The sequence below is a fragment of the Littorina saxatilis genome, linkage group LG8 (genome assembly GCF_037325665.1).
Source record: "Littorina saxatilis isolate snail1 linkage group LG8, US_GU_Lsax_2.0, whole genome shotgun sequence".
Lineage (NCBI taxonomy): Eukaryota > Metazoa > Mollusca > Gastropoda > Littorinimorpha > Littorinidae > Littorina > Littorina saxatilis.
This window is the reverse complement of record NC_090252.1, coordinates 73841163-73855107: the sequence shown is the minus strand read 5'-3', so window position 1 is coordinate 73855107 and position 13945 is coordinate 73841163. Positions and strand designations below refer to the sequence as shown.

Below are 13945 nucleotides of genomic sequence, written 5' to 3'. Positions count from 1 at the left end.
AGTTTTGTGGCTGCTACGCCTGACTGGAGGTTAAGTCCAGCCATCAACTCCGCCAGCGGCTTCACATTGTTCACGTTAGCGTCGTCGTCAAGGGGGCCTCCATGCTGAGCGTGAAGTTTTCTCACCTCCGTTCGGAGACGAATAAAAAGGCCCCTCGGGAGCTTCAGCGCCTCCAAGTCACACATCTCGACGTTGAGCATGACGCTCATGTCGTCAAACCCTTGCGCACATAGTTCTTTCACGATTAGTGAAGGCAGGTTTTCACTCCAAACAGAAAAATCCATTTTCCGAAAGGTTTCTGTTTTTTCTCCAAAGCAAATAATGCGTGTTGCTGCTTGCGCTGCTGCCGCTGCACTGACTGGCACTGCCGCTCCCTATCTATGGGTGGTCCCTTCCCGCTTATTCCTGTGACCCCCCTCCCTTGCATCCTTCTTCCTTCGCCTTTCAACCCTCCACCATCCCTCATCTTCCCTCCCCCCGACCCATCCCGTCCCTGCTTATACTCATTCCCTCTACAGTTTAAACTCTGTTTCTCCTTCCCTCGAAACAACACTTACATTTCCCTGACCCCCCAGTTTGACAATGACTTCGTGTGTTTCAGTCGCTGTGTGACCTAGGTCAGTTTGACAATGCCTTTGTGTGTTTCAGTCGCTGTGTGACCTAGGTCAGTTTGACAATGCCTTTGTGTTTCAGTCGCTGTGTGACCTAGGTCAGTTTGACAATGCCTTTGTGTGTTTCAGTCGCTGTGTGACCTAGGTCAGTTTGACAAGGCAGACAAGCAGTTTGAGAAAGCCCTGGAATTAGAACCTGACAATGCCAACACCATTGTGCATAGAGGGTACGTACTGTGTGTGTGTTTGTGTTTGCTCGCCTGTGCATGCGAGTTTGAAATATTTCTGTTCGTTTATGTTGCTGTAACTGTGTGAAAAAGAAGGCTAGTCACATTAAGAGGCAAACAGGGTGTATGGTTTGTTGTCTGTGTGTTGTGTCACAGGTTACTGGTGTTACAATGGAAGTCTGACACGGATAAAGCGCTACAGATCACCATGGTAACTGTGTTGTGTTTCAGGTTACTGGTGTTACAATGGAAGTGGGACACGGACAAAGCAGTGCAGATCACCATGGTAACTGTGTGTTGTGTTACAGGTGTTACAATGGAAGTCTGACACGGACAAAGCGGTGCAGATCACCATGGTAACCGTGTTGTGTCACAGGTTACTGGTGTTACAATGGAAGTCTGACACAGACAAAGCGGTACAGATCACCATGGTAACTGTGTGTTGTGTTTCAGGTTACTGGTGTTACAATGGAAGTCTGACACAGACAAAGCGGTGCAGATCACCATGGTAACTGTGTGTTGTGTTACAGGTTACTGGTGTTACAATGGAAGTCTGACACAAAGTGCTGCGGATCACCATGGTAACTGTGTGTTGTGTTACAGGTGTTACAATGGAGGTATGACACGGACAAAGCGGTGCAGATCACCATGGTAACTGTGTTGTGGTACAGGTTACTGGTGTTACAATGGAAGTCTGACACAGCGGTGCAGATCACCATGGTAACTGTGTGTTGTGTTACAGGTTACTGGTGTTACAATGGAAGACTGACAAAGCGGTGCAGATCACCATGGTAACTGTGTTGTTACAGGTTACTGGTGTTACAATGGAAGTCTGACACGGACAAAGCGGTGCAGATCACCATGGTAACTGTGTTGTGTTACAGGTGTTACAATGGAAGTCTGACATGGACAAAGTGGTGCAGATCACCATGGTAACTGTGTTGTGTTACAGGTTACTGGTGTTACAATGGAAATCTGACACGGACAAAGCGGTGCAGATCATCAACAAGGCGCTGGACATGGACCCGCTCTGCGAGTACGCCTACGAGATCCTGGGCACGGTCAAAGTGCAGCAGTAAGTCTCTGTGGTCATGGACTGTCTGTGTCACCTGTATCATGGACTGTCTGTGTCACCTGTGGTCATGGACTGTCTGTGTCACCTGTGGTCATGGACTGTCTGTGTCACCTGTGTCATGGACTGTCTGTGTCACCTGTATCATGGACTGTCTGTGTCACCTGTATCATGGACTGTCTGTGTCACCTGTATCATGGACTGTCTGTGTCACCTGTATCATGGACTGTCTGTGTCACCTGTGGTCATGGACTGTCTGTGTCACCTGTATCATGGACTGTCTGTGTCACCTGTGGTCATGGACTGTCTGTGTCACCTGTATCATGGACTGTCTGTGTCACCTGTGGTCATGGACTGTCTATGTCACCTGTATCATGGACTGTCTGTGTCACCTGTATCATGGACTGTCTGTGTCACCTGTATCATGGACTGTCTGTGTCACCTGTATCATGGACTGTCTGTGTCACCTGTATCATGGACTGTCTGTGTCACCTGTATCATGGACTGTCTGTGTCACCTGTATCATGGACTGTCTGTGTCACCTGTATCATGGACTGTCTGTGTCACCTGTATCATGGACTGTCTGTGTCACCTGTATCATGGACTGTCTGTGTCACCTGTATCATGGACTGTCTGTGTCACCTGTATCATGGACTGTCTGTGTCACCTGTATCATGGACTGTCTGTGTCACCTATATCATGGACTGTCTGTGTCACCTGTATCATGGACTGTCTGTGTCACCTGTATCATGGACTGTCTGTGTCACCTGTGGTCATGGACTGTCTGTGTCACCTGTATCATGGACTGTCTGTGTCACCTGTGGTCATGGACTGTCTATGTCACCTGTATCATGGACTGTCTGTGTCACCTGTATCATGGACTGTCTGTGTCACCTGTATCATGGACTGTCTGTGTCACCTGTGGTCATGGACTGTCTGTGTCACCTGTATCATGGACTGTCTGTGTCACCTGTATCATGGACTGTCTGTGTCACCTGTATCATGGACTGTCTGTGTCACCTGTATCATGGACTGTCTGTGTCACCTGTGGTCATGGACTGTCTGTGTCACCTGTATCATGGACTGTCTGTGTCACCTGTATCATGGACTGTCTGTGTCACCTGTATCATGGACTGTCTGTGTCACCTGTATCATGGACTGTCTGTGTCACCTGTATCATGGACTGTCTGTGTCACCTGTATCATGGACTGTCTGTGTCACCTGTATCATGGACTGTCTGTGTCACCTGTATCATGGACTGTCTGTGTCACCTGTATCATGGACTGTCTGTGTCACCTGTATCATGGACTGTCTGTGTCACCTGTATCATGGACTGTCTGTGTCACCTGTATCATGGACTGTCTGTGTCACCTGTGGTCATGGACTGTCTGTGTCACCTGTATCATGGACTGTCTGTGTCACCTGTGGTCATGGACTGTCTGTGTCACCTGTATCATGGACTGTCTGTGTCACCTGTATCATGGACTGTCTGTGTCACCTGTATCATGGACTGTCTGTGTCACCTGTGGTCATGGACTGTCTGTGTCACCTGTATCATGGACTGTCTGTGTCACCTGTATCATGGACTGTCTGTGTCACCTGTATCATGGACTGTCTGTGTCACCTGTATCATGGACTGTCTGTGTCACCTGTGGTCATGGACTGTCTGTGTCACCTGTATCATGGACTGTCTGTGTCACCTGTATCATGGACTGTCTGTGTCACCTGTATCATGGACTGTCTGTGTCACCTGTATCATGGACTGTCTGTGTCACCTGTGGTCATGGACTGTCTGTGTCACCTGTATCATGGACTGTCTGTGTCACCTGTGGTCATGGACTGTCTGTGTCACCTGTATCATGGACTGTCTGTGTCACCTGTATCATGGACTGTCTGTGTCACCTGTATCATGGACTGTCTGTGTCACCTGTGGTCATGGACTGTCTGTGTCACCTGTATCATGGACTGTCTGTGTCACCTGTATCATGGACTGTCTGTGTCACCTGTATCATGGACTGTCTGTGTCACCTGTATCATGGACTGTCTGTGTCACCTGTATCATGGACTGTCTGTGTCACCTGTGGTCATGGACTGTCTGTGTCACCTGTGGTCATGGACTGTCTGTGTCACCTGTGGTCATGGACTGTCTGTGTCACCTGTATCATGGACTGTCTGTGTCACCTGTATCATGGACTGTCTGTGTCACCTGTGTCATGGACTGTCTGTGTCACCTGTATCATGGACTGTCTGTGTCACCTGTATCATGGACTGTCTGTGTCACCTGTATCATGGACTGTCTGTGTCACCTGTATCATGGACTGTCTGTGTCACCTGTATCATGGACTGTCTGTGTCACCTGTATCATGGACTGTCTGTGTCACCTGTGGTCATGGACTGTCTGTGTCACCTGTATCATGGACTGTCTGTGTCACCTGTATCATGGACTGTCTGTGTCACCTGTATCATGGACTGTCTGTGTCACCTGTGGTCATGGACTGTCTGTGTCACCTGTGGTCATGGACTGTCTGTGTCACCTGTATCATGGACTGTCTGTGTCACCTGTGTCATGGACTCACTTTTAGGGGGTGGTGTTTGAGGGGCTACCACTGTGCTGTGTTAGTGTGGGTCAGATTGGTGTGTTAGTGTGGGTCAGACTGGTGTGTTAGTGTGAGTTGGACTGGTGTGTTAGTGTGGGTCAGACTGGTGTGTTAGTGTGGGTCAGACTGGTGTGTTAGTGTGGGTCAGACTGGTGTGTTAGTGTGGGTCAGACTGGTATGTTAGTGTGAGTTGGACTGGTGTGTTAGTGTGGGTCAGATTGGTGTGTTAGTGTAGGTCAGACTGGTGTGTTAGTGTGGGTCAGATTGGTGTGTTAGTGTGGGTTGGACTGGTGTGTTAGTGTGGGTCAGATTGGTGTGTTAGTGTGGGTCAGACGGGTGTGTTAGTGTGGGTCAGATCGGTGTGTTAGTGTGGGTTGGACTGGTGTGTTAGTGTGGGTCAGATTGGTGTGTTAGTGTGGGTCAGACTGGTATGTTAGTGTGAGTTGAACTGGTGTGTTAGTGTGGGTCAGACTGGTGTGTTAGTGTGGGTCAGAAGACTGGTGTGTTAGTGTGGGTTGGACTGGTGTGTTAGTGTGGGTCAGACTGGTGTGTTAGTGTGGGTCAGAAGACTGGTGTGTTAGTGTGGGTCAGAAGACTGGTGTGTTAGTGTGGGTCGGACTGGTGTGTTAGTGTGGGTCAGACTGGTGTGTTAGTGTGGGTCAGACTGCTGTGTTAGTGTGGGTCAGACTGCTGTGTTAGTGTGGGTCAGACTGCTGTGTTAGTGTGGGTCAGACTGCTGTGTTAGTGTGGGTCAGACTGCTGTGTTAGTGTGGGTCAGACTGCTGTGTTAGTGTGGGTCAGACTGCTGTGTTAGTGTGGGTCAGACTGCTGTGTTAGTGTGGGTCAGACTGCTGTGTTAGTGTGGGTCAGACTGGTGTGTTAGTGTGGGTCAGACTGCTGTGTTAGTGTGGGTCAGACTGGTGTGTTTCGTGTGGGTCAGACTGGTGTGTTAGTGTGGGTCAGACTGCTGTGTTAGTGTGGGTCAGACTGGTGTGTTAGTGTGGGTCAGACTGCTGTGTTAGTGTGGGTCAGACTGGTGTGTTAGTGTGGGTTGGACTGGTGTGTTAGTGTGGGTCAGACTGGTGTGTTAGTGTGGGTCAGATTGGTGTGTTAGTGTGGGTCAGACTGGTATGTTAGTGTGAGTTGGACTGGTGTGTTAGTGTGGGTCAGACTGGTGTGTTAGTGTGGGTCAGAAGACTGGTGTGTTAGTGTGGGTCAGACTGGTGTGTTAGTGTGGGTCAGACTGGTGTGTTAGTGTGGGTCAGACTGCTGTGTTAGTGTGGGTCAGACTGCTGTGTTAGTGTGGGTCAGACTCAGACCTGGGAACCCATACGATTTCGCCGTATTTTGTACGCATGATTGTCGAGAATACACTCAGTACGGTCAGTGGGAAAAAAATACGACGAGAAAAATTCCTAGACTACTTTTCTTCACAAGCCCATCCTGAAGCCGATCCAGTATTTTGGCACGTGATTACGTCACTATATTAGCCGCCATAAAAAAATATATAATCGGATCATGTCAATCAATCAAAACAACCAGGCAAACGAAAGTACGGTATTTGGCGAAATCGGCTCCGAGAATAAACAAGTGAAACAAAGAAGAAAAGTGAAAAAGTTTGAAGAAAAATATCACACACACACACACAATTTGTAACCAACACACACATGTAGTCCCGCCCGGAATAAGCTTTTTTGGGATGATTTACGACTTTTGCGCACATTTCGAGCAGACGAAAACACAACATGGCGGCTCTCGCTCTTCCAACTATCGCGAGACACAAAAAAACGAAATCTCGCGCGCGCAAGATCCTGATACATCCGGTGTTTCTCTGTACGCTTGTCACGACGACTTGTTGACAAACGAAGATTCGCGAAAGAAAGAGAAAAGCGCTGAGTCTTGAGTAGAGAGCTAATAAAGTACCGCTAATCGAGCGAAATAAAAATCCGCGGCGACTTCCATTGGGTGAATGCTATTCAAGTTTAGGTAACGTTTTAGCCGCATCTATTTAAAAGCCGCAATGCAATTTTTTTTTTTTTAAAGTCGCGGCTTGTAGTCCGTCAAATACAGTACAGTTTTTGAGTCACTTGAGAAAATGTGACTCTATGTAATCGGTCAGTGTTAGTCTGTCCGGCCGGCCGTCCGTAGACACCACCTTAACGTTGGACTTTTCTCGGAAACTATCAAAGCGATCGGGCTCATATTTTGTTTAGTCGTGACCTCCAATGACCTCTACACTTTAACGATGGTTTCGTTGACCTTTGACCTTTTTCAAGGTCACAGGTCAGCGTCAAAGGAAAAATTAGACATTTTATATCTTTGACAAAGTTCATCGGATGTGATTGAAACTTTGTAGGATTATTCTTTACATCAAAGTATTTACATCTGTAGCCTTTTGCGAACGTTATCAGAAAAACAAGGGAGATAACTAGCCTTTTCTGTTCGGCAACACACAACTTAACGTTGGGCTTTTCTCGGAAACTATAAAAGTGACCGGGCTCAAATTTTATGTGAACGTGACTCATTGTGTTGTGAATAGCAATTTCTTCCTGTCCATCTGATGCCTCATATAATATTCAGAACTGCGAAAGTGACTCGATCGAGCGTTTGCTCTTCTTGTTATCAGTAAAAATTGAAAAAAAAGCATTTGTTTTAAATGTATAGGTAAACTTAATTAACGGTGTGACGGACACGCATGAGGCATGTTTTAATCATGGATGTGCAAACGCTGTGTGGAGTACGCTCATAATTTTGAAAATACACCAAGTTTGTTTGAGAATACTCAAAGTGCAAAACAGGGGTTCCCAGGTCTGCAGACTGCTGTGTTAATGTGGTTCAGACTGGTGTGTTAGTGTGGGTCAGACTGGTGTGTTAGTGTGGGTCAGACTGGTGTGTCAGTGTGGGTCAGACTGCTGTGTCACCCCACGGCTGTTTCTAGCTTGTATTTTAGTGTGAGTTAACAATAGCCCAGCAGAGAGAATAGTGTGGCTACCAGCAGAGAGAATAGTGTGGCTACCAGCAGAGAGAATAGTGTGGCTACCAGCAGAGAGAATAGTGTGGCTACCAGCAGAGAGAATAGTGTGGCTACCAGCAGAGAGAATAGTGTGGCTACCACCAGCAGAGAGAATAGTGTGGCTACCAGCAGAGAGAATAGTGTGGCTACCAGCAGAGAGAATAGTGTGGCTACCAGCAGAGAGAATAGTGTGGCTACCAGCAGAGAGAATAGTGTGGCTACCAGCAGAGAGAATAGTGTGGCTACCAGCAGAGAGAATAGTGTGGCTACCAGCAGAGAGAATAGTGTGGCTACCAGCAGAGAGAATAGTGTGGCTACCAGCAGAGAGAATAGTGTGGCTACCAGCAGAGAGAATAGTGTGGCTACCACCAGCAGAGAGAATAGTGTGGCTACCAGCAGAGAGAATAGTGTGGCTACCAGCAGCAGAGAGAATAGTGTGGCTACCAGCAGAGAGAATAGTGTGGCTACCAGCAGAGAGAATAGTGTGGCTACCAGCAGAGAGAATAGTGTGGCTACCAGCAGAGAGAATAGTGTGGCTACCAGCAGAGAGAATAGTGTGGCTACCAGCAGAGAGAATAGTGTGGCTACCAGCAGAGAGAATAGTGTGGCTACCAGCAGAGAGAATAGTGTGGCTACCACCAGCAGAGAGAATAGTGTGGCTACCACCAGCAGAGAGAATAGTGTGGCTACCACCAGCAGAGAGAATAGTGTGGCTACCACCAGCAGAGAGAATAGTGTGGCTACCACCAGCAGAGAGAATAGTGTGGCTACCAGCAGCAGAGAGAATAGTGTGGCTACCAGCAGAGAGAATAGTGTGGCTACCAGCAGAGAGAATAGTGTGGCTACCAGCAGAGAGAATAGTGTGGCTACCAGCAGAGAGAATAGTGTGGCTACCACCAGCAGAGAGAATAGTGTGGCTACCAGCAGAGAGAATAGTGTGGCTACCAGCAGAGAGAATAGTGTGGCTACCAGCAGAGAGAATAGTGTGGCTACCAGCAGAGAGAATAGTGTGGCTACCAGCAGAGAGAATAGTGTGGCTACCAGCAGAGAGAATAGTGTGGCTACCAGCAGAGAGAATAGTGTGGCTACCAGCAGAGAGAATAGTGTGGCTACCAGCAGAGAGAATAGTGTGGCTACCACCAGCAGAGAGAATAGTGTGGCTACCACCAGCTGCAGCCCGCACACTGTTAAAGCCAACTGCTTCCCAGTGTTGCCTGTTAAAGCCACTATAAATGATAATGACGATGATGATGATAATGATGATGATAATGAAGACGATGATGATAATGATGATGACAATGATGATGATGACGACGATGTTGCAGGGGCGACATGGAGGCGGCGGTGGATCTGTTTGAGAAAGCCATCGCGCTGTCCAAGTCGGAGAGTGAGATGGCTCACCTGTACTCGCTGCTTGATGCCGCCCAGGTGCAAATGAAGGTGGCCAGGAACTTGGGCATCCCCGTGCCACTAGGGGGTGGGGGAGGGGAGGTCGCCCCCGTCTAGTCCCCCCCCTACCCCCCCTCCCTGTCAGCGCTGTGCGTGTGGTGTGACCAGTGCAAGGAAGACCAGAGTGGATGTGTGTGGAAGTATATTGAAATAGACATTGCTCCACGGAACTGACCATTTCACACAAAACACTCGGTGGGGGATCGTATTGAAGGTGGAAGCGTACTTGTTTTACCGTCTTCTTGTTCTCTCTTCCAAGTGATGAAACAGCTACTGATGTTTTGATACCCAGACAGTGTATTGAGGATGGGTCAGGTGTTACGGTTCAGTGGTCATGACTGCGTGCTCCATAGGGCCGAGTATTGATGACAGAACTGTCAGCGTTTCTTTGACACGTGTGTTTCCCTGCCACGCGTGTGTTGGACAAAACGCTTCTCTTGGAACGCTGGCAACACGTGAAATGTATCATGATAATTAATAGTGTGCTTATTCATTTCTAGGCAAGTCGATTTTTACGCTAAACAGATCTTGTAAAATTGCCTGAAATCCACATTTATGGAAAGTGGTAAGAATTGGACATGATTTATGTTGGAAGCAAGCCTGTGTGTGTATGTGTGTATTTTAGAGACTGCTCGTGTGTGTGTGTGTGTGTGTGCATTCTTGGCTGTGTCAATATGATACGACAGTGAGAGAGGAGAATATAAGCTTTATTCAGAGCAGCAGAACTGTCTGGATTTCTTGTGATGATGGAGAGAGAGAGAGCGGTGTGTGAGAGCTTGTAATGTTGAGGTGTGTGTGAGAGAGCTTGTAATGTTGAGGTGTGTGTGAGAGAGCTTGTAATGTTGAGGTGTGTGTGAGAGAGCTTGTAATGTTGAGGTGTGTGTGAGAGAGCTTGTGATGTTGAGGTGTGTGTGAGAGGTGGGGGGGTCATCTTTGTCTTGATGGATCTACATTTGCCTGAACACTTGTTCTATCCATTCTGAGCGAGGCTTCTCAGTTTGCTGTTGATGTTAATTTTGTTGCTCCTCCAGTCATCAAAATGATAGTTGTCGTCAAAATGATAGTTTTTCAGATTTTCTGTTCGTATCCTCTGTAAATGTTCCCCCATGTTAAGACTCCCTCCGTGTTAATGAAGACTTGATTGTCTCCCTTGTTGGAGGTGACAAGAGGGGGGTTGTATATATTGCGATGTTGGAGGTGATAAGAGGGGGGTTGTATATATTGCGATGTTGGAGGTGACAAGAGGGGGGTTGTATATATTGCGATGTTGGAGGTGACAAGAGGGGGGTTGTATATATTGCGATGTTGGAGGTGACAAGAGTGGGGTTGTATATATTGCGATGTTGGAGGTGACAAGAGGGGGGTTGTATATATTGCGATGTTGGAGGTGACAAGAGGGGGGTTGTATATATTGCGATGTTGGAGGTGACAAGAGGGGGGTTGTATATATTGCGATGTTGGAGGTGACAAGAGGGGGGTTGTATATATTGCGATGTTAGAGGTGACAAGAGGGGGGTTGTATATATTGTGATGTTGGAGGTGACAAGAGGGGGGTTGTATATATTGCGGTGTTGGAGGTGATAAGAGGGGGGTTGTTACTTGTATATATTGCGGTGTTGGGAAAGTGTGAATCAAAACCTAGATCTCATGGCGCGGTCTGGTGTGTGTGCATGATCCCATGTCAGGAGGGGGCACGCTGCAGTTATCATTTTTAGTCACAGGCATTTATGTTCAATGGTGTGTCTGTGTGACTGACTGTGTGTCTGTGTGACCGTGTGTCTGTGTGACTGTCTGTCTGTGTGACTGTGTGTCTGTGTGACTGACTGTGTGTCTGTGTGACCGTGTGTCTGTGTGACTGTCTGTCTGTGTGACTGTCTGTGTGACCGTGTGTCTGTGTGACTGTGTGACCGTGTGTCTGTGTGACTGTCTGTCTGTGTGACTGTCTGTCTGTCTGACTGTCTGACCGTGTGTCTGTGTGACTGTGTGTCTGTGTGACTGTGTGACTGTGTGTCTGTGTGACTGTGTGTCTGTGTGACTGTGTGTCTGTGTGTGTCTACGTGACTGTGTGTCTGTGTGACTACGTGACTGTGTGTCTGTGTGACTGTGTGACTGTCTGACTGTCTGTCTGTATGACTGTATGTCTGTATGACTGTCTGTCTGTATGACTGTATGACTGTCTGTCTGTATGACTGTATGTCTGTATGACTGTCTGTCTGTATGACTGTCTGACTGTCTGTCTGTATGACTGTCTGTCTGTATGACTGCCTGACTGTCTGTCTGTATGACTGTCTGTCTGTATGACTGTCTGTGTGACCGTGTGTCTGTGTGACTGTCTGTGTGACCGTGTGTCTGTGTGACTGTCTGTGTGACTGTCTGTCTGTGTGACTGTGTGACTGTCTGTCTGTGTGGCTGTCTGTGTGACCGTGTGTCTGTGTGACTGTCTGTGTGACTGTCTATCTGTGTGACTGTGTGACTGTCTGTGTGACCGTGTGTCTGTGTGACTGTCTGTCTGTGTGACTGTCTGTCTGTGTGACTGTCTGTGTGACTGTGTGACTGTCTGTCTGTGTGACTGTCTGTGTGACTGTCTGTCTGTGTGACCGTGTGTCTGTGTGACTGTCTGTCTGTGTGACTGTCTGTGTGACTGTCTGTCTGTGTGACTGTCTGTCTGTGTGACCGTGTGTCTGTGTGACCGTCTGTCTGTGTGACCGTCTGTCTGTGTGACCGTCTGTCTGTGTGACTGTCTGTCAGTGTGACTGTCTGTCTGTGTGACCGTGTGTCTGTGTGACTGTCTGTCTGTGTGACTGTCTGTCTGTCTGACTGTCTGACCGTGTGTCTGTGTGACTGTCTGTCTGTGTGACTGTCTGTCTGTGTGACCGTGTGTCTGTGTGACTGTCTGTGTGACCGTGTGCCTGTGTGTCTGTCTGTGTGACTGTCTGTGTGACCGTCTGTCTGTGTGACCGTGTGTCTGTGTGACTGTCTGTGTGACTGTCTGTGTGACTGTCTGTGTGACTGTCTGTGTGACTGTCTGTCTGTGTGACCGTGTGTCTGTGTGACTGTCTGTCTGTGTGACCGTCTGTGTGACTGTCTGTCTGTGTGACTGTCTGTGTGACTGTCGGTCTGTGTGACTGTCTGTCTGTGTGACTGTCTGTGTGACTGTCTGTCTGTGTGACCGTGTGACTGTCTGTGTGTCTGTCTGACTGTCTGTCTGTGTGACCGTGTGTCTGTCTGTGTGACTGTGTGACTGTCTGTCTGTGTGACTGTCTGTCTGTGTGACCGTGTGTCTGTCTGTCTGTGTGACTGTCTGTGTGACTGTCTTTCTGTGTGACCGTCTGTCTGTGTGACCGTGTGTCTGTGTGACTGTCTGTCTGTGTGACTGTCTGTCTGTGTGACTGTCTGTCAGTGTGACCGTGTGTCTGTGTGACCGTGTGTCTGTGTGACTGTCTGTCTGTGTGACTGTCTGTGTGACTGTCTGTCTGTGTGACCGTGTGTCTGTGTGACTGTCTGTCTGTGTGTCTGTTTGACTGTGTGTCTGTCTGTGTGACTGTCTGTGTGACTGTCTGTCTGTGTGACCGTGTGTCTGTGTGACTGTCTGTGTGACTGTCTGTCTGTGTGACTGTCTGTCTGTGTGACCGTGTGACTGTCTGTCTGTGTGACTGTCTGTCTGTCTGTGTGACCGTCTGTGTGACTGTCTGTCTGTGTGACTGTCTGTGTGACTGTCTGTCTGTGTGACCGTGTGTCTGTCTGTGTGACCGTCTGTGTGACTGTCTGTCTGTGTGACTGTCTGTCTGTGTGACTGTCTGTGTGACCGTGTGTCTGTGTGACTGTCTGTCTGTGTGACCGTGTGTCTGTGTGACTGTCTGTGTGACTGTCTGTCTGTGTGACCGTGTGTCTGTGTGACTGTGTGTCTGTGTGACCGTGTGTCTGTGTGACCGTGTGTCTGTGTGACTGTCTGTGTGACCGTGTGTCTGTGTGACCGTGTGTCTGTGTGACTGTCTGTGTGACCGTGTGTCTGTCTGTGTGACCGTGTGTCTGTGTGACTGTCTGTCTGTGTGACCGTGTGACTGTCTGTCTGTGTGACCGTGTGTCTGTGTGACTGTCTGTGTGACCGTGTGCCTGTGTGTCTGTCTGTCTGTGTGACCGTGTGTCTGTGTGACTGTCTGTCTGTGTGACCGTGTGTCTGTGTGACCGTCTGTCTGTGTGACCGTGTGTCTGTGTGACTGTCTGTCTGTGTGACCGTGTGTCTGTGTGACTGTCTGTCTGTGTGACCGTGTGACTGTCTGTCTGTGTGACCGTGTGTCTGTGTGACTGTCTGTGTGACTGTCTGTCTGTGTGACTGTCTGTCAGTGTGACCGTGTGACTGTCTTTGTGACCGTGTGTCTGTGTGACTGTCTGTGTGACTGTCTGTCTGTGTGACTGTGTGACCGTGTGTCTGACTGTGTGACTGTCTGTCTGTGTGTCTGTGTGACCGTGTGTCTGTGTGACTGTCTGTCTGTGTGACTGTCTGTGTGACTGTCTGTCTGTGTGACTGTCTGTCTGTGTGACTGTCTGTCTGTGTGACTGTCTGTCTGTGTGACTGTCTGTGTGACTGTCTGTCTGTGTGACTGTCTGTCTGTGTGACTGTCTGTCTGTGTGACTGTCTGTCTGTGTGATCGTGTCTGTGTGACTGTCTGTGTGACTGTGTGTCTGTCTGTGTGACTGTCTGTGTGTCTGTCTGACTGTCTGTCTGTGTGACCGTGTGTCTGTGTGACTGTCTGTGTGACCGTGTGTCTGTGTGACTGTGTGACCGTGTGTCTGTGTGACTGTCTGTGTGACCGTGTGTCTGTGTGACTGTCTGTCTGTGTGACTGTCTGTCTGACTGTGTGTCTGTGTGACTGTCTGTCTGTGTGACTGTCTGTCTGTGTGACCGTGTGTCTGTGTGACTGTCTGTCTGTGTGACTGTCTGTCTGTGTGACTGTCTGTCTGTGTGACATGTCTGT

The 13945-nt window shown here is 48.6% G+C and overlaps 1 protein-coding gene across 5 annotated transcripts in view; it reads left to right on the top strand.

The window, feature by feature from the left end:
• LOC138974336 (mitochondrial import receptor subunit TOM70-like) overlaps positions 1-9694 on the top strand; it is a 554410-nt gene extending 544716 nt beyond the window's left edge. The window contains exons 10-12 of one of the 5 annotated variants that reach the window (XM_070347057.1): positions 741-838; positions 1791-1913; positions 8846-9694. In XM_070347057.1, coding sequence (XP_070203158.1) covers positions 741-838; positions 1791-1913; positions 8846-9026 — 402 coding nt within the window. In that variant the 3' untranslated portion in view covers positions 9027-9694. The other 4 variants (XM_070347060.1, XM_070347059.1, XM_070347058.1 and 1 more) reach the window with 4 other exon arrangements.
• Positions 9695-13945: the final 4251 nt, after the last annotated feature.